Raw genomic sequence first — 20,423 nt, 5'->3', positions numbered from 1 at the left:
TCAGAAAGACAGAAAGACTCATGACTGAACCATGCGCTGATCACGCACTCCCTAATTGGTTGATCTTAAATATGATATGTCTGATTGCTTCATATACATCATATCATGCGCCAAGGAATGGTATATAGCTTAGGATATTGTCCCTTTGAGGGGCTCTTGCCATCTTGCTTATACTTGTATGGCCCCTTTCTCTGACTCCGTCTCTGATGAAAGAATATAAACAATAAAGACCAACTTTTACTTTGGAATTATTTCTCTTGGCTGTTTCCGTTGCACCACTAAATAGAATGCTCAGAATGTCTTAGGGTCTTACAGGTGGCGTCACTCCTACTGACACTTGGAGCCTCTAAAATTAAAATAAAGAGGACATAGTGTGAACCACTTCAATACATATTTAATAATATCAAGCACAGAAGGTGTACAATAAGATATCTGACATACACAAAACAAGTGAAAGTTAAAACTATCGCCTGTTAATTCAACAATCGGTTATTGCAATGGCTGCTTCAGATCAAAGATTCCAGTTCCTCCTCCAACAACCTTCCCCACCACGAGGCAAGCTGAGGGAGAGCACAATGTATCATGGGAGCCTGTTGAGAGAGCAGAGCAGATAACCACACCATAAGTCAGTAGTCATTCATTAGGGGGCACATGGCAGTAAAAACAAATGCATTAAGCATTGACAGGTTACATAACATTGTTACATAGCAAATTAATGAGAAGAGCAGTACTACATATATACATATATATTACATAGCAAATTAATGAGAAGAGCAGTACTACGTATATATATATATATGTATGTATGTATGTATGTATGTATATGTATGTGTATATACGTATGGCCTTACCAAACATGGTAGCCTGCTTCAGGAACTTATAGCTGGTCTCAAATGTCATCTGTTGCAGTGGCGAGGAGTTGGACTGGATGGCAAAGCGGTTGAGGGGTTTGTACATGCCCTCGAAGCACATGTAGTCGGCTACCAAGGACAAGTGCCTGGGGTCCACCTCAATACCTACACAGAGGACAGTATGGCTTAATACATGTATACAAAGACAACATTACTCAACCTTCTCCACTAATCTCCACTATTCATTCAAATTGTGGTGCAACCGAAGTCCCTTTGCTTACCATAGACAGCGAACACATCTTTGATTTCCTTCTCGATGACTCGCAGGGCCACCTCGATGCCGTAGGTGTTGGCCATGGCATGGACCTCATTGGAGTAGAGCCGATTCAAATCAAGGATCTGGAGATTAAGACAGTACATCAAAAAATGTATATAAAGTGGTGGAGACATTCCTGGGGGTTGGGGTGGGGGGTATAATTGTGTTGTACTGTGATACTACTGTTTTGTATTCTGTGTAGTTTGTGTTTATTGTAATTCCCCTGTAAAGACGATTATATATGACTCACGTCACTGTGGTTGAAGAGCTCATGCATGTTGATGCCCTCAGTATTGAGCAGCGTCTCCTTGCTGCCCTGCCGGGTGGTGACCTCGCTGAGCAGACAGCGGGTGATGCCCTTGGTCTCCATCACCACAGCATTCTGGGCCGTAGTCACCACCAGTGACGTCAGGTCAAAGTGTACCTTGCTGACGGGCAGCACGAGAGTAACCTGACGACAAAGAAATTCCAAAGGCTAAATATACAAATATCAAGATCACAGAATACATTTCTTCAACATAAGGCTAGAAAGACCAAATACTAATAAATAACTTCCAGATCAGACAGTAGAACATACTGGTAGAATAAAAAAGGTACATACTTCACACCAGAGCTCCTGTTGGCTGTCGTATTTGTACTCCTCGATGCTTGCGCTGGCGTCCAGCACAGCGTTGATTCTCATGCTGTCGAGTGTGCCTTGTGACCCCTCCTCTACAGCTGCATCACCAGACTCTGTAGTTCTGGGTACAGGGGTCTCCTCTTCATCCTTCTCCTCAGGCGGTGTCAACTCTTCTGCCTGCTCCTCTCTCTCCTCGGACAGGTCCTCTCCTTCCTCACCCGCCTCCTCACCCTCCTCACTCTCATAATCCACCTACAGTACAACATACAGGATTAGGGACACAGCCCAGATACCTTGCTTTTATCCTTTCACTTTTATCTAGTCTCATTGAGATAAAATCTCTTTTACGAGAGAGACCTGGATGTACATGTATTAGTTATAAACCATAACATTTTTTTTTCCCTATATGGTAAGGATTAGTGTGGAGAATCCCTCTTTGTCTCTTTCTTTGACGTGCATGTCTCTACCTCCTCCTCTTGTTTCCCCCTCCTTTTAGCATCTGAGGCATCGGCGTCTCCCTCGTTCCCCTCGTCGTCCACGATCTTGCCCTCCTCCTCCCCATCCCCATCTCCAGTTTCCTACAACAAGGGAAAGAATTACACAAATCTAAGAAGGGTACAAAAGCTAGGCAAAAAACTAGGCACATATTAAGAATAGTTACTCGTTTAATTTGGAGGTTTTAGTCCAAATAGTATGGGCTGAGTGAAGGAAATGGAATATTCCATAGTAGACACACCTGTCTAGGTAAGCCCTCTCCATCCTGGTCATTGTCCCTCTGTGTAGCCTTGCGTGTCTCCACATTATTGATAGAGGCAAGTTTGGCACAGCGCTTCTTAATAGCCTCTAGCAGCAGGCGGAAGAACCTTAAGAGGAGGTGGCATTGAATAAAGGTGGCATTGGCACACTGATAATGTGAATTAGGGATGCTTTACGTATGGACACCAACGTGCACGCACAATCTCACCTTGTCTCCATGAAGTGGAGGACCTGTTGTGGAGTCAGCATCTTGTCTTCCTGGTAGCGCTCTGGTGGGAGGAAGTGGAAGGTGATCTTGAAGATCCGGCTCTTCTTACTCCGCCATATCCTGAGTTTCTCCACCACGTCCACTTTGTGCAGGACCTTTTTAACAGAAACACACAAACTTTGATTCTCCAACAGAGGTCTAAACACAGGAATGAGAGGGTTTGTCTTTTTTACCCTTCTCATCATCACCCCTCATTGGAAAACAACTTCATAACTACAGGATGACTCCTAGTTGATGAAGAAAAACAGTTCATGTAAGTTCACCTCTGCTAGACACACGCGAGTGAGCTTCTTCCTTAGGTCCTTCACCCGCTTCAGGGCTTTCTTGGTGTTCAACACAGGAACCCTCATCATGGGAGTCTTGATGCTGGAGCTGGCAATCATCAGGATCTCTCGAAGCCTGTGGGTGACAGAGACCACATTGATTCACTTAGGTCCAGAGTCGAGTTCTGAACAAAATCACACTTTTTATGGAGACTCTCCACTGAAGAAGATTTTTCCCCACCCATTCACCCAAATGAGTCTAGCAGAGAACCTACCTAGGGATACCGAGTGTGACGTTCATCTCGCCCCTGCCCGCGAAGTGGAAAGTGTTGAGGGTCATCTGAGTGGAGGGCTCGCCGATGCTTTGAGCTGCCAGCAGCCCCACAGCCTCCCCAGGGTCACAGAGGGCACGCTGCCACTTCAGCTGCAGCAGATGCCTCATTCTGGAGAGAAAACACTCATTAGCAGGAGCTAGAATGGCTGCTAAAACGATGCTTTAAATGTGCACCAGACCAAGCCGAGTTCAACATCCAACATAGTCTTGTCTGTCTTGGTCGACGAAAGTGTATACTTTTTTGCAGACACTATTTACTTATGTTTAGCTTAAAGTGTGTACTCATAGACTATTTACTTGAGTACTTGTAGACCCCTGTTTAGATTTGTGTCTGGAAGTGTGTGCTGTGATCAGTGAGATATGAGGTGAATTCTCACCTCTCTGTGCTTAGGTCTCCTGAAGATCCTCTACTTTCCTGTAGGTAGGACTCTACTATGCTGTCAAACGTCTCGGACACAGAACCAAAGGAGATGTCAGGTCTGTGCATAGCAAGGCAGGGCGCAGGGCAGCCCGAGGTCTTCTTCAGGTACTTCGATTTACTGGCCTCCTCAAGAGAGCTCCACCTATCCACCAGCTAAGACAGGAAGGGGGGTGGGGTGGGGAGGGGGTTATCATACAAACATGTACAAAATATAGTGAAGCATCATGGAGTTAGTAAGTCACAAAAACTGGGTCACTTAAATAGCCCACAGGTTCTGAATTCCGATTAAATTAAATCTTGTAGTGGTGATGCTCCTGTGTGTGGTACAGTACCTGCAGGGTAGCAGTGTCTCTGCCATTGGCCAGGTTCTCCAGACCTTCACTCTGGGCCTTCAGCTTGCTCCGCTTCTTCTGGGAGAAGAGCAGAAACGCCCCCTGTCTGGGAGATTGCTGCTCTCGCTTGGCTCTCCACTTCCTGATGGCGTTGAAGTGGTTGGCTGCGGCCTGTGGGTCCAGTTTGGCAAGTACCTCGTCCAAGCACTTGGACTTTCTAATGACCTACAAGCAGGAGTCAAAGGGAGAATTTAAATTAGGTAGGTACTGTTTTGGGTCTTATTTAAAGGATGGATAACATAGTTAATGTAAGAACATTTATAAGCAAATAATTCTGAGGTAATAGCAAGGTATCTTAACAAAAGGAAATTCTAGGGTATTCCAAAGTATTTTATAAACACTACGCATCAATTGGAAGAGATTTTTTTTTTTTTAAAACCCTGAAAACAGCTTGCTGCCGAAATGTTGGTTGAATAATTAGCATCGGAGCAAAAGTGTGCAGCTTTCTTTCTTTCAAGTGATTTGTATGTCCATTTAGCAAAACTGAATAGGTCCACAGGTCTTTTTTACCTTCAGCTATGAATTTAATCATTGACTTGCTGCATATTGCTAGTGGACATTTATTGATGTTTATGTTATGTTCATTGTTGTGTCTGACTATGTTTGTGTATTTGGCTGATGCAGTCTCCCCTTTGAGGATCAAACAAATATTAGCCATCTGATCTTATCTTTAAATCACACAGCATACAGTACATGGTGATACAATAAAAGGTCCTTGACATCTGGTGCTTTACCAAATGTGGCAGTATAGCATGGCTCTTTCTTTAAATAAAGGATCTTATCTCTTTTAGCCAAAGTTTCAGATCTAACGCTCTGAATCTAAACAATAAACACATAGAATAGCAGTTGAGTTGAGATGGGCAGCTTCTAGGAGGGCATAGCTCCTTCGTCATGTCTAAATGATCACCTCATAGTTGTCCTCGATGAAGGGGAACTGTCTTGACTGGAGGAACTGTGTCTTGGGGACGTCTAAGCCGTCCTCTCCGTACAGGAACTGGACAACGCTGCCATCACTGTCCCTCACAGTCAGGTCGTACTGCACCACCAGGCCCTCCAGGTGCTTGATCACACACCTGGGAAGAGGAGGGAGAGGAAAGAGAAGGATTCTCCATATTTGTTTTACAATTGTTGGACACTGATCTTTTGCCCATGAATTCCCACAAAAAAATCTTGCTTTCTGTCCATTCTTATGCCCGACTGTAACGAGGACCGAAATTAAAGTAAGTCCTTCGACTTGATTGATGTATTGTTGTTTCCCATTAAACTTCTGTAAAGCCACCTCACCTTTGAAGGTACCCTGATCGACTGGTCTTGACAGCAGTATCTACCAGGCCCTCACGACCAGCCATGCAATGGAAAAAGAACTCCTGCAACAAAGAACCGTGGTAATTAAAGACATCTTGTATTATCTAATGGAACAATGATCTTACAGACACCATGGCCTGGGGCATAGAAATGTTTCATACCTGGGGTTTGATGCCCGTCAGGAACCGACCAGACACAAAGCCTCCGGCGCGAGGTGCCATGTCGTACGGCTGGAAGCAGGGCAGAGATTTCCCAGAGGGCATCAGGGGAGGTCGTCGGCCCTCCAGCTCAATCTGACCCAGCAGACAGGAGATCTAAAAAAAATAAAAAAATAAAATGGAACCAATTTTTAACACATTACCGACATTGAATAAGCAAATGAATACATTTGTATTAATAGCAGGGGCACAAATGAGGTTACCCATCTTTATTTGTTGTCATGGTCTTAATTTATAGATGTTGATACAGTGTGCGCTTGCATGGTTCCTAAGAGGCACACAGTATACCTGCATGGTGTTGACGGTGGAGCCTTTAGCCCCAGACTGCACCATCAGCTGGAGGTTGTTCTCAGGGAAGCTGCAATGGAGACCCACGGGCATGATCACCTGGCAGGACATCCAACAGCATTGTTAACCAATTAGGAGAGTGCTTTGGACCACCGTAAAGGATATCTTTCAGCAATTGAACAGATTGAGATGACATTTTCATGCGATCATAATGTGCATGTCTGAGATTGACTACAATGCAACAAGCAAGATCCTCACGACACACGGATGGGTGTATATCAACCATATCAATATATCATAGCAAAGCAATATAGTCACTTGTGTGGACCCAAAGAAGAGTAGCAACTGCAGTAGGAACAGCTAATTGGGATCCTAATAAACTAAACTCAAACTATGTCAGATGTCCTCAAGTCATGTGGATGTCCTCAAGTCATGTACCCCATGTCAACTAGGGTAACCTGATTACAAAAACAAACTGAAGACTGAACCAATGAACCATCAGAAAGCCATGGTCCCACCTTATTGATGTCATTGTTGACTTGGTTGGCAACCTCCTTGAACTTGAGGTCCACCATGTTAAAGTCCCTCTGGTCAGGGTTGAGGTGGGCATCCTGCCAGCGACCCCTGGCCTCACTTTCCTCCACCGTGTGAGGCAGGTTAAAGGCTGCCTGCAGGGCCTGTGTTACAACACAAAACAATCATCACCAAATCACCAGGCATACAGCACGTGTTAAAGGTCTGGTATATAGGATTTGAGCTTTGAAATAGTGCCAAACTATGACAAATCATATGCGTTCAAGGAATAAGACTGCATGATAAAGAACATACAAGGAAGACTGCTGTTTTGGTTTCCAAAAGCGTTTTCTAAAATCTGGTGTCGAGATTGTGCTGGCCTTTACATACCCTTTTTCAGTTTTGGTTGTGATATGCACGTATTATATAAAAAAAACCACAGCATATTTACGCTTTCAAAGTGCAAAACAACACACTGGGCCTTTAACTAAATCCGTCTAACATCATGCATGCGGAATTGTGCTGGTGACTGCTTTGGGGTCATTACCTTAGTGCCACACTTGACAGACTCCTTTATGATCTCCTTCCTCAGTTTGTTAGCTGCTGGTTTAACCAAGATGTCCTCCACACCTAAATGGGGATCCAAATAAACAAATAAAGACAGGCAACAAATATAAGGGTACAATTTGTATTTGCGATGTGCTTGATTTATCTTGGGGTTTGCACTGGTGAGACTATTCTATTCCATTGGTTCCATTGTACCAGACAGACTAAATCAAGCGCAACTCATGTTTTACAAAGTATCTGACATATATGTTCAGTATTTCTCAGGGCGTCTGTGTCAGTGCAACTCTACAAGACAGTGTCATGTCCATGTACGCACGCACATGCGCACACACACATCTGTGGTTTTACCCATAGTGAAGCCGCGGTACAGCTGGAGGTAGGCAGTGAAGAGGCGTGCCAGGCAGCTGAGGAGTTTGCCGCTGGTCTCTCCCCCGTACAGCTCGTAGCAGCAGTGGACCAGGCCGTAGGCTGAGCTGCCATAGTGGGCCTTGTCCAACACCCCCACTAACAACTCCCCCTGACGGAAAATCACCTGCAACACAAAACACAGACATACATTTAACATTACAGGGCTGCCAAATCTCACGCATTGAGCGTGAGACATGCAATTGAACCAACTCACCTCATATTTCTAACACTTTGAAACAAAAAATGTGTACCTCAGGAATTTCAGGAATTCTGTTATTCAGTTCAGTCTAGGCATTTACAGACAAGGGGTGGCAGCAATATTAGGTTGACCAATGAAAATATTAGTTTGTGCCTTTGCCACCTGATGCTATGATAAGCACTGTTGTAGAATTTGAATTACACTCCAATTTTATCTTTGAGAACGTGCAAAGAACCACAATAACCAAACAGCTCTATACCACATACATATCCTATCATGATCAAATTCAATTGGTATAGAATGTTCCAGAACAAATCCAGAGATAAAGTGACATTTCTTTGGACCTCTATACAGTCCTTGTTTTTATCAACACTGATATTTGCAAAAGATTTAATGTATTTTCCAAGGTATAAGAAGGTTTGGATATTCACAAGATCTTTCACCATCATCTTTGATTATGTGATGTGAAAATCAACAAACGTTATCAAGGTAATGTAAACACCAGGATATTAGCAGGAATACAAGTACAGACTTTCAATGGGAGTGGGGCGGTGGAATTTTTATATCTTACTCTTTGCTTTGCTACATGTGAAAGTTAGAAAACCTGTTAGTATTCTGTACATCTCAACAAAGGCCCCCCAAGATGACTGGGCCGGGCCTGAGGCTGATAATGGGTTCTCCTTTAAGGAGGACCATTGTTAGAATGGAGTACAATAAGTTAGTGCTCATATTGTTAAGTTGAGCAGAACATCATAATGTATCCTTGTGTATACTGTGTATATGAAGCTCCCAGATCTGAATTAAATGGATTTTCTTCACCCGGACCACTGACTGGACCTCACTTCTTCACCTATTGCTCCTTTTAGTCTGTCTGTCTCTGTTAATAATGGAACACAATGTTGTATCCAATAACCACCACCACCACAATCATCATCATCATCATCGTTGAATAGTCTGACCTGGGAGTCACACATGCTGCCAGGGTTGTAGCCAGGTACTGGGCGTGGAGGTTCCTTGATCCAGGCTTTACTTGGGATCTTGGCCTTCCCTTCTAGATTCAGAGGGAGGTGGTTCGCTGGGATCACATTCAGCAGCAACGTAGACACCACCTGAAAAATAAAGTATATCACAATAATTTCATATTATCATACATCTTTTTTTTATCATAGTCCCTGCATATGACTGATTTTGTCTACTCACTACTGTATCATTCCCTGCGTATGACTGGCTTTCCCTAAACACTACGGTATCATTCGCTGTATATAACTGATGTTGCCTATACACTACTGCATTATTTCCTGTCATTAATTACATTATATGAGTGCATTCTTAACCCTGTTACACCAGCTACCATACCTGTTTCCCCGTCCAGAGAGGATATGGCTTGATCAAGGCGGGGGGCAGCAGCTTGACCCTGCCGACCTTGTCAGTTAGCCCTCTGTAGACCAGCTCAGTGTACTGATCCCGGGTGAAGAAGCAGCCTCTGATGGTCATGCTGGTGCCTGACACCATGTGGTCCTGGATCAGACCGGCCAGAGGCTTCCCATCCTGACAGGACAACACACGCACAATGAGGCACAACAAGGAGCTAAGAAGCAATAGCTCACCCATCGTCAACCAGAATCACAAATTTGGTCTGGTGTAGTTATCTACGGTCCACACATAGCCCTTACTGGCAGGGGATGGAATCCCCAAGATGCCTCTTACTGCCGCCATCCTCACATCCATCTCTCCTCTCTTTCACTTCTTCCCCAATAAAATAACTAAAAACATGGGATGGAGAATGGGATTCCTTTCTCATTTAAAAAAGAAAGAAAGAAACAAGTGACAAATTGAACTGTTCTACTCTCCAACAAAAAGAGAAGGCAGAATGTTTACCTTGGGCACAAGGTACTGCTGGTCGGTGCTGACCAGTGTGTACGCCTCAGCCCTTCCCAGCTCGCTCTGGGGGAAGTGGGCGTTCATCTCGTCCCCGTCGAAGTCGGCATTGTAGGCCTTACAGTTGGCGTAGTGAAGCCTCAGCACCTTCTCCCCAGGCAGGATGCGGGCGCAGTGCGCCTGGATGGACGGCCGATGTAGCGTAGGCTGCCGGTTCAGGAGCAGGACATCACCATTCTTGATGTGCCGATTGACCTGAGGAAAGCATGACCGTTGCTCAGAAAAAGACTTCATTCCACAAGAAATTATCAAACAAGATACAGTACGCACAAAGAGGGCAAGTACCAGGCAACAATCATGCTAGTGATTCAGAGAGGAGTAAAAATGTATTTTATAAGCCATTCTTTTTTGGAGATTTCTTACAGATTCCATATTGAAAGATGCCTTTAAGGGGGGATTGAGGGACATAGGAAACACAGTGTGTATGTGTGTGTGGAATGGGGTGTCCTTACTATCTTCATGGGCATCTTTTGGTGGCCAGTGCAGGGGGTGAGCAGCTGCTTGGCTATGGCCTCTCGCTGGATGACATTGGAACTACTCAGGATGGTGCGGCTGCCGTCCTCGTTGATCACCATGGACGCGCCTGGGTGAATGTTGGGGCCGTTCAGCACCGCCTGGCGAAGCTCCTTCACATTCCACGGCGTCACCGGCTGGGGGTAGGTCAGCTTGGTGGCAAATACCTGCAGCATGACAAATGGACTGTGAGCTCATAAAATCATAATCATAATAATACATTTCATTTAAAGCACTTTCAGATCACCTTACATGATAAAAACAGACTGTTCATCATCCTAACCTTTCATTTTTTTGCTTTCACTGCAAAAGCACAGTCAGTAAAAACAACAATAAATATAGTTAAAGACTAAAAGCAAGTTTAAAAAGATGGTTTTGAGGCTTTGTTTGAAGGAGGAGAGCATGGAATCTTTGATGTGGTTTGGGAGAGTGTACCAAATGCAGGTGTTGAGTCTCACCATTGGGATTCCAATCTCATTGGTACCAATGTACATGTCAGGACAGATAACAGAACGTGCTGCGTAGTCCACGCGTTTGCCCATCATGTGTTTCCTGAACAGACCGTCCTTCTTCTCTAAAATCTAAGAGAGAAAACAGGGACAGCATAAGCAACATCGTATGCAAGTTGAGGGCTTATTGATGTTTGACAAACCTACCCTTGGACTCAACAGGAGACAAGTGTGTACTTACATGAAGAATGCAGAAAAAACAGAAATGTATTATTTATTGATGATTGACAGCGAGGCAGCCCTTATAGAGACTGCATGGATTTGATAGCTTGTTTTGCATGCCCATATGGAGAAAGCATGGGGAGAGGTCTCCAAGGGAACGGGCCACCCACCTGACGAATGCCTGGGTACTTCTCCGTCATCAGTTTGTCCATGTCACTGTCGAAGACGATGTTGACATGACTCTGCAGCCTAATCCAGCTGTTGTAGAGCTTGTCTGTGAGTGTCCCACCAGGGATCCCTGTCAGGAAGGCCTGGTCTGTCTGAGAGGGGCCTGCCACCACCGTGGGCTGGACAGGGAGAGAACAGGTGAGGGAACAACACTGAACACACAGTGGCTTAACTCAATCATCCCATACAAGAGACAGATACCATATGGCATGACTAACTGCTAAAATATATATATAAAAGATTCTGGCCGGTTTTAGCCTAGATGTATATCTAAGAACTTCATAGAACCACATACCTCCTCTGTCTCAGTCACACCGTCTTCTTTGTCCTGCATCTTCTCTCCAGCTATGAGGGCGAGCAGCTTCTGGATGACTCCACTGTCCTTCATCACCGCCTGCATGTTGACAGTCTGGCCGTTGGTGAACATCTGATCCCCTAGACGGTTGATGGGCCGGTACCTGGAGAAAACAAGAGTGTTCAGCCAGTGGCTGACAAACTGGGATAATGTCCAAATGGGGTTCTCGGGGATCCAATCCCACCCAGATCTTTCACCATGTGGATCTGACAGATTACTCACCTGCATGGTGGGACCACCATCAGCTCCAGAAAGAAGAAGTCTGCATAGAAGCCACCGGAGGCACCTGGCCGTTCTCCCAGTCCAGAGAACAAGCACTTCAGGAAGAAACCTGCGATAGAGTAACAAGATGTTCATTTCTACCACTTCATGGATAGACTAGAATTGTCACAACAACAATGAGGAACCTTTCATTCAGGCCCAGCAGAGATACTCTGACAGTGCATCCGGGAGCCAGCAATTTCAGTCAGTAGTAATAGGCAGCTTACCTTCCTTCTCCCACAGTTTGGTGACATGATCTTGTGCCATGCTAGGAGTCAGGTATCCACGTTTTCCCGCCATGGCATCCTCTGAAAGAAGACCATCATTTGACTTGCTCTAGACAATACAGTAGCAATAATGTAACCAGTCAAAGAAACCAACATCATAAGACATCTTTACCCGGCCAGAGAGAATAGAGCAAGCAGCAAAAGTGGTTGATGGGCATTACCTTCTGTGCTCGCGTTGCTGGTAGCATCTTTCTGCATTGCCACGGGTAATGTGACAATCAGTTTGCTGTTGTGCTCCCTGCGAACTTGTGACCGGCCACTCCTATTTTAGGGACAGTCAAAACTAGATTGTTAAAGAAAGCTTCTCATGATATGAAGGGATAAGAAATGAATGGCCAGTATTATGACAGCTAACAGAAAATAAGTCATTACTAAACTATACACTAAGGACAGCCTGTGTTTTGTGACAGTGTTTTGTAAGAGCTAGGGATATCATAAAACTAATGAATTAAGTAATTGATTTAAACAGCAATGCATCAGTCAAATATCTGTCAGTGGTCCATACTTGCCTGCAGTGAGGGCATTTCCTGGAGTTCATGTGGATCCTCCAGAAGGCAGTTATAAGGCTGCTCTTTTTCTCACAGAGATGTTTGATCTGAGAAGACAAAGAGTAAGCCATGTATCACCCTGCACCTGTGTTGGAGATATAATGTGCAGCTTGCATACCACATACACAGTTAAAACTTACTGGTGAGCTTTGGTCATTACTGCCCGTCTTCTCTTTGATGACCCCATCATAGTACCCCTGCAACACTTCCTGGATCTCAACACCTGCTGCTTGGGCATTGCCCTCAAGGAACTGCAATAGACAAAGGGTCAAAGATAGCTGAATCAAACACCATCTAGTCAAAGCCTTGAGTGCATTTCTGGATAAACAAGTATTAATTCAGAAACAGACACAAAACAATATTCACTGAAACAAACTACGGGAGACCTGTCTCCATCTGGAGCATCTATGATGCTTACTAACCTGGTTGAGTACTTGCTCCAGCTCATACACCTGCTGTAGTGCTCCCACATCCAGCAGCTTCAGCTGGTACAGCAGCAGATGGATCACTGCGCGAGGACACGTCATCATGTGACAGTTCAGGCATGATCCCCGGATCAACAGGTACAGTTTCTAGTAGAGGAGAAGATACATGTAAGTATGTTCAATTAATTGTATTCTTAACTAATAACTAATAAGGTATAATAACTGTTAGCTACCATGTTTTAGGATTCCGCAGTAGTTACCAATGTGGAGAAGGGGCTTGTATGGCCAGTTTTATCAAGGCATCATTGCACAAAGTGAAGTGATGCTAAAATTGGCCTAGGCTTGGATGACAGTACTTATGGGTGATATATTATTGGGTTGGTGAGGTTACACAGTACTTACATCAAAGAACAGTGGGTTGTAGACGGGCAAGGGAAGGTCAATATGCCCGATGTGACCAGGACAGTTGTTGAAGTCTTGCATGCAAGAGGAGCACACCTCTTTGGAATCAGCTGGCCCCAGTGACAGGTCGTAGAGGCCATTTGGGGCAACATTACCCACACTATCCAGGAATCTGTGGTTTGTGATCGTTTTGACGCTCAGCTTCCTAGAAATGGGAATGTGTGTCACAGAACAGAAGAGTTGAAAAGTGAGCTCAGTGAGCAATGAGAAGAGCTAGCCAATTTTCTAAAGTTATCCAAAACACTCAAGCCAACCAGCAAAATGCATGAAGTGATACTTCTGGCACTCACGCAAGCTAAGTAAGTTAGCTAGTTGGCAAGGTATGCAACGAAGTTATCCACAACAACAACAGCACTCAAAAGCCGGCCAAGGCAGTCATGTTGTTTAGCTAAGACACCCATGCTAGCATTCTTACCTTATTTCTTCGGCAGAGTACATGCCAAATGACATGCCCTCCAGCCGCCTCCATGGTACTTCTTTTCCAAAATGCATTCTGGAGAAATATCCAAGTGAAAGTTTTTAAAATGTTTATTGTAAATACATGTCGAAAACCTCACGCACGAGGAAGTCTCCCACACGTGGGATCGTACGGACAGTACCACTGTTATACTTTAGTGTAAATGTATAAAGAAAGCACAGGTTACTATATTAACTGAAAACGTTAAAACATCAGTCAATTATTGATGTAATGTATTATTGAAGCAAATATTTATCAATCATCACGGTAAAAGCTAATTAGTGAAGAAAGAAATGCAAAAAAAAGTGCAACTCCCCCCTATGAAAACCTAAATTGTTTGTCCCTTCCCATGATTCCCCTGGTTTGTTTCCAACATGGCTGCCCCCTGTAAACATGTAGGGCATTGCCTACACAAGAACAGTCGATTTTTACTTAGTAACTTTGAACAATTCTTCCTTCGAAGGTACGTTTTACATTATGCACATATGTAATTGACATTTGCGTATGTTTTGGTTCAGTTGCGTGTTTGTTCCGGTGCTTTACAAGGGCGGCAGCAGTCATCATTGGTGTGTCTGTGCACTGTCAGGAGGTCACAACAGTGCTTTTATCAATGGTTGTAATGCTACTTATAATTACACGATAAGAGCAAATGTTTTGCACATATCTTGTTGATTCATGCATAATTTTTGCTCCAGGAACTTTGGATGGAGCGCGTCCGTCTGTCAACAAACTGCATCGGCTACAAAAGGTAATTGCTGTTAGGAATGATATACAGTAGTACAATAACAAAAACAATCTTCAAGATTGTGCAGTACTTATTCAGTTATGGTGTTGTGATTTTTCTTTCGTTTTCTTTTTACACGATTGTAGAGCCTGCAGAGTCAATTGTCATTCCTAGAAAGAAAACATGGTATGTATCCAATTTGTTTGAAATCTCTCCTACACTGAATTAGGCAATTTTCATGCTGTGGTTCAATATTGTTCATTTGACAGGGGTAAAGAGGCTGTACTGGAAGCTCTGGCATCCACTGTCAACAGGGTAAGAATACTGCAATCAATGAGTCATTTTAGTTTATAAAGTGCTTAAGAGCAAGCAAGCCATGGTGACATTGACCAGTTTCTCAGTATTTAGTCTAAATGAATCTTTGTAAAGCAAGAGTATGTGAATACCTTTCAACTGTATCCTCCTTCCCAGGACCCAACTGCACCACATTACATGTTCCAGGATGATCCCTATCTCACACCAAGAACGTCTGCAGAATTTGTAAGTAACGGATGGGAGTTCAGGAACTTTTCTGCTACTGTATATCTATCTTTGCACTGATGTGTTTTATATTCTTTGTCCTCCACAGAAATTATACTCCCTAGCCCAGGAGTCTGGCAGAACTGCAGCCAAATACTTTGTCAACACAAATCACAAGTTTTTCCAGAAAGACTTTGCTGAACCACACATACCAGTGAGTTTGACTACAAGACCATGTGTAAAGACCTATAAGCGGCATAATGATTGTGCATTAAAAGACTGGTCTCTGTCTCTCTGGTCTGCAGTGTCTCATGCCAGAGACCCTGGAGCCGCACCTGGAGGAGGTGAGCGAGGCTGCGTTGGTGGAGAGGATCATGATGAGGAAGGTGAAAGCTGCAGTAGACATGTATGACCAGGTGCTACAGTCAGGTAAGAAGTCATCACTAACAGCTGCCTTTACAGTTCCAGATCGCAATCAGTCCGTCTTTTATAGTGACATTTATATTGGCTCACAAGTCACGTGAGTTATCCAACATGAGTAATGTTATCACGTAAGTTTGGAGTGTGGGCCTATTACTTTGGCCCCACGTTTTCTTGTAGTTGGATGTTTGTTTTGTACATGTCTGACAACTCCATATTTCAATGCAGGCAGCACAGTGTCTATGGACGTCACCAATGATCTGCTGGACCTTATTTGCCTCTATGGAGACAGGGACCCTGTACAAGATAACAAGCCAGAGACTGAGGACATGGTGGGATATTAATCTATCTATCTCATAGCTAAGGACTTCTTGAGAAATACTTGACCATCTGATCGGTCACATTATCAACATGTAATTCAAGCTTATCCTCAAGGCAGCACTGCATTACGGGTCTGCAAATTGTATATTGACGTATGGTTTGAGAGGGCGTTATGTTGTCCTCTTGGTGCTGGGGGATGGAACAACAAGATAAAAAACAAGTCAAGAATTCCTCAGTTCCCTACTGATAGCTACTCCTGCTGTCATTGCTTTAGCTCTGTCTGCTTTAGCTCTGTGTTGCTTTACTCAGCATCTCTGTTGGTTTGACCCCAGGAGGAGGCCCAGGACAATGGCCAGAGGAGGAAAGGAAGGCTGCGGAGAGCTTCAGACATACTGAGGGTAGTTTGGAGGTAAGGTTGTTACAAAGTGAAGTTATGTTTCGAGGAGGAAGCAACTTAATGTATCGCTATATACTGCTTATAAGCTTGTACCATACTTGTACCGTTCTTCAATTATTATTCATTTTCTCCTACAGGGAAAACAACAACGCAGAGCGGATCTTTAACCTGCTGCCTGAGCGTGACAGACGATCATACGGAGCTCTCATCAGAGGCATGGTTAAGGTTAGTCAGACTTGTCATCATATTCTTCCTGTTATTCATCCTTGTCACTGGGGCTTCTGATTCAGTGTCTGCATTTAAACCCCCCAGCATGGAGCGTATGCAAAGGCGTTCAGCACCTACACAGACATGCTGAACAACAGGCTGACAGGTGAGTGTGTTTTCAAAGATTTTATGTAATTATACCATCTAAAAACTGTTATTATCACTGATCATACATTTCATGTTTCGTCCTCCAGCGGATGTCCACACCTTCAATGCTCTGATCACGGCTGCTCCTGAGCTTAGGGAGAAGTACAATGAGAAATGGGAATTGATCACTGTAAGTCTGTATAGGACACTGATTATATATTTGAATCATGTTGAAGCCTGGGTTCATATTCAAAGTGTCTCAGTAGGAGTGCTGATCTAGAATGAGTTTTGCCTTTTGAATAAGATTTTATGAACCTGATCCTAGATCAGCACTCTTAGATGCTTTGTGAATATGGGCCCTGAAGTCAGGGGGAGAGAGCCTTGTACTCACAATCTCATCTTCTTCTCCTTCTCCTCCTCCTCCTCCCTCCTGTAGGAACTGCTAAAACAGATGGATGAACAGAAGGTGAAGCCCGAACTGCTGACGTTTAATGCTGTGCTTAAGGCGCTGCGTCGCTGTGGAAACTTGGGGAGATCACAAGCTCTGCACACCCTCAGTGAGATGAAGGTTATGGGTGTCGGTCAGTATGCAAACACACCACATGTTGTTCAGAGACTGTTGTTGTACTGATCCCTAGTGGGAATTATGTCAGTGTATGGTATTTCTTTGACGGTTCATGTGTTTCCTCCTACCTTTTTCAGCACCCAGTTTGGCTTCTTTCAACTATGTCCTGAACATTTTCTACAAAGCAGGTGAAGACATAATTTCAGTTGTTGTGATCAGTTGGTCAATGGTCTTTGTGGTGGTATGTATGTACCTTTAATTTCTTCTAACTTCTCTTTGTACTGTCCAGCGTCGTCTTCCCAAGGTCAGACAGATATCCTTCAGGAAGTGTTGTCAGAGTTGGAAGGAAAGAGTTTTGTGGCTCAGGATCCAGATGACGGTATGTATGAGAGATTTGACTGATGAGAGATATGTAAATATGTTTGTAATAGTTGCTGGCTTTCCCTGGCATAAACGCTGCCATAATGCTGCTATCCCTACTTATCTTGTAGCTTGTCTTAAAGCTATTTCGTTGACTTTAAATAGTCTTACCCTTCTTTTTGACTCTTTCCAGCACAATTTTTCCTCAATGCCATGAGAACTGTAAGTATCCTTAAATGTGTATTTCTAGGATTATTCCTACAGTATTTCAGTATCTAATGAATGAGTATGACAGGGACTGAGAGTGGTAGTATATGCATTTTAATGTAAGCAGGGCTCCCCTGAAAAAGAGACCTTGGTCTCAGACTTTACTTATACAGACCTCTGTATAAGTAAAGGATTATTATTATTAATCATAATATCTGTCCCCACAGTGTCTGGATACCAAGGACATAGAGCAGGCCTACAGGGTACACAGCCTCCTGGGCCAGGGAGAGAACTGGAGGCTGCTGGGAGACTCTTACCAACAGAGTGTCTACTAGTAAGTAGTCTGGCCTGCATAGCAGACTCATGGATGGATGAGGTGTGTTGTAAGGCATCGCAGCTGTGGGAAGAGACAAAAGCCGATGACACACTATAGGGCCGACCCGAGCTGTCCTCACTGAGTACAGTATGAGTATAGAACAGCCTGCCTCCAGAAAGGATGCATCATCACCACTGAGTGTAAGGCGTGGTTGGACAACGTCACCATTGCTCGCCCTCAACACAAGTGGGTTTAGACATCGCCTTGGTTGCCTGCCCCAAGCACAGTAGGGCTTGGTACAGCTCGATAGTCTGGAAACGGTTTAAGAGTGCCCGGATGATTCTATCTAAACTATGTACAAACAAATACTTACCACTGGGGCATTTCTCAACACCTGATTTGGCAAACTTGTCTGGTTCTATTGCTTACACTGTTGTCTTGTCTCTGTCTCTCATCCAGCGGCAGATTTTTCAACCTGCTGTGCATGATGGAACACATAGATGTGGTGCTGAAGTGGTACAAAGACCTGATCCCCTCTGTGAGTTGTCAAATACTAGTGACAAGATAGACTGTGCGCATACACGTGAACACTCAGAGTAGTGATGTTAACTGGTCTTGTTTTTTGTCTGTAGCTGTATTACCCAAACCCACAAGGAATGAAGGATCTCCTTCAGGCGTTGGACACTGATAGCAGGTTGGACATGATTCCACAGATATGGAAAGGTGGGTTGAATGTGAGGTAAATTTTAAATGATGTACAGTGGACAAGTTATTTTAAGGATATGGAATTGAATTCAACACTCTTTGCATCAGTACTCTGTACCAGAGAGAGAGGTTGATACCTGGTGGTTATGGTATAATGATTGACAACCAGTGCTCCTGTCCACCCCTCCTCCACAGACATCCGACGGTTGGGCCATGACAACAAGCCAGACCTGGTGGAGGAGGTTTTGTCCCTCATGGCCAGGGACAAACACAGCAATGAGGTGAGGAGGAGGGAGAGACGCCTAGCAGCATTGACAGACCACCATCAGACATCCTGCCTGATTAGTAATGATAATGGATTGGAGTGGGGAATGTTGTTTTCCACCAGCTGCGAAAAGTTTACATTGTATTGGGGGAGGGGAAGGAATCATAGCCTGATTGATTGTAATAGCTATAAACATGCTGACTATATTGAGACCTATATCGGTATGCCTGCAGGTCCAGGAGTCTTTTGCACTGTGTGCCATGGATGTGAGTAGACTGTATGAGCAGGTGGACCGAGGTCGAATGGCTCTGGAGTGGACCGTAAACTCCCTGAACAATGTCACCTTGATCCTTCTGGCTGCCCAGAAGGAGAAGCAGGCCTGGTGAGAGCTGGACAAGACGGGTGGAGGTTCTAGGGGTGGAGGGTTTAGAATAGTTGCAAGGCAGGGTGGAGGTTCTAGACTAGTAGCAAGACAGGGAGGAGGTTTTGATGAAAGGGGGCTGTAGTAAGGGGATTTGGGGATATATAGTTGCAACCTGGGATGTTATTTGTAAGAATATTATATTGCTCACTACTATACTCTGTATACTTGGGGTTTGGTTAATTGTACAGCAGTCACTTACTTGTGTGGGAGCCATTGATAAAGAATGTCAGTGTTTTCATGTCTTTTCCTTGATCTAGGGACATGTTGAAGCTCTTCAAGACCAAAAACAGAGTTCCATCGTAAGTGTCAACATTTCATGTGCATCACACATATTTCTGTGAGCCATCTTTGGCCCCTATTTGTGAAGACTGACTAGTTGTTGTTTCTCTAGTGAGGGGCTGATGGAGGAGTTTATGGTCAGCATCAAGAGCAACAACGCCCCTGAGCAAGCAGTGGAGCTGGTTCAGATCTCAGCCAGCTTCTGTCTCCCCATCACCCCCAAACTGGCCCAGAGGGTGCAGCAGGAGTTTGAGCTCTCTGAGAAGCAAAGGTGTGTCATGTTGCATTCACAAACAGTTTTCCTTTACCCAGATTAAGCCTAATTCTGGACAAAAACCCCCCAAACATTTTCAATGAAGAATTTGCATTGCAGGAATAGGCTTATCATAGGTAATAACAGTACTTGCCTCTGAACTGTGTGAATTGAAGGGGTATATGTTCTCATACCTTCTTTTTTTTTCCCCCCCCATGCAGGAGTATGCTGTCTGAGCTGGACGTCACAGACGTTAATGAGTGAGAGGAGAGCTGCCTGCCACCTGTTTGAGAATACAGCTCTAAAATGTACCTGTTGTGTCGTGTGAATTGTCCAATAAAGTATAACTAAAACCAATAGATCCTTGGTTTTTATTTAATTATGAATTATCACACTAAAGGATTAAAATGTAAAACAGTATTTGATTAGTCACATATTTGTAAGTAAAATG

At 44.1% G+C, this 20,423-nt stretch overlaps 2 protein-coding genes across 2 annotated transcripts; one reads left to right on the top strand and one right to left on the bottom strand.

Annotated features, from left to right (window-relative positions):
* Positions 1-374: 374 nt before the first annotated feature.
* Positions 375-13,949, bottom strand: polr1a (RNA polymerase I subunit A). Its single transcript, XM_083686157.1, has 34 exons — positions 13,822-13,949; positions 13,347-13,551; positions 12,942-13,091; positions 12,660-12,770; positions 12,481-12,566; positions 12,133-12,233; positions 11,912-11,992; positions 11,646-11,754; positions 11,364-11,526; positions 11,011-11,187; positions 10,628-10,750; positions 10,109-10,336; positions 9,597-9,851; positions 9,075-9,266; positions 8,678-8,827; positions 7,460-7,643; positions 7,092-7,174; positions 6,550-6,708; positions 6,032-6,130; positions 5,687-5,839; positions 5,505-5,587; positions 5,128-5,293; positions 4,161-4,385; positions 3,785-3,981; positions 3,349-3,516; positions 3,074-3,209; positions 2,751-2,905; positions 2,523-2,649; positions 2,254-2,364; positions 1,769-2,038; positions 1,418-1,618; positions 1,133-1,250; positions 852-1,016; positions 375-590 (listed from the first exon to the last, which is right to left on the bottom strand). Exons 1-34 carry the CDS (start codon positions 13,896-13,898, stop codon positions 490-492), a joined length of 5,109 nt encoding a protein of 1,702 aa, XP_083542283.1. The 5' UTR covers positions 13,899-13,949; the 3' UTR covers positions 375-489.
* Positions 13,950-14,237: 288 nt separating this feature from the next.
* ptcd3 (pentatricopeptide repeat domain 3) lies at positions 14,238-20,342 on the top strand (the record flags this gene model as incomplete). The annotated part of the gene is made up of 24 exons (XM_083686745.1): positions 14,238-14,326; positions 14,559-14,611; positions 14,734-14,773; positions 14,857-14,902; positions 15,059-15,127; positions 15,216-15,320; positions 15,412-15,535; positions 15,755-15,858; positions 16,180-16,256; positions 16,382-16,469; positions 16,557-16,617; positions 16,706-16,788; positions 17,035-17,179; positions 17,301-17,351; positions 17,453-17,542; positions 17,717-17,745; positions 17,958-18,064; positions 18,506-18,584; positions 18,679-18,769; positions 18,947-19,032; positions 19,250-19,398; positions 19,698-19,739; positions 19,832-19,990; positions 20,194-20,342. The coding sequence occupies 24 exons, from the start codon at positions 14,238-14,240 to the stop codon at positions 20,234-20,236; spliced, it is 2,010 nt and encodes a 669-aa protein (XP_083542871.1). The 3' UTR covers positions 20,237-20,342.
* Between the last annotated feature and the right edge of the window lie 81 nt (positions 20,343-20,423).

The sequence above is a fragment of the Argentina silus genome, assembly GCF_951799395.1.
Source record: "Argentina silus genome assembly, chromosome: 15".
NCBI lineage: Eukaryota > Metazoa > Chordata > Actinopteri > Argentiniformes > Argentinidae > Argentina > Argentina silus.
The sequence above is the reverse complement of the archived record's forward strand: the minus strand, read 5'-3'. Positions and strand labels throughout refer to the sequence as shown.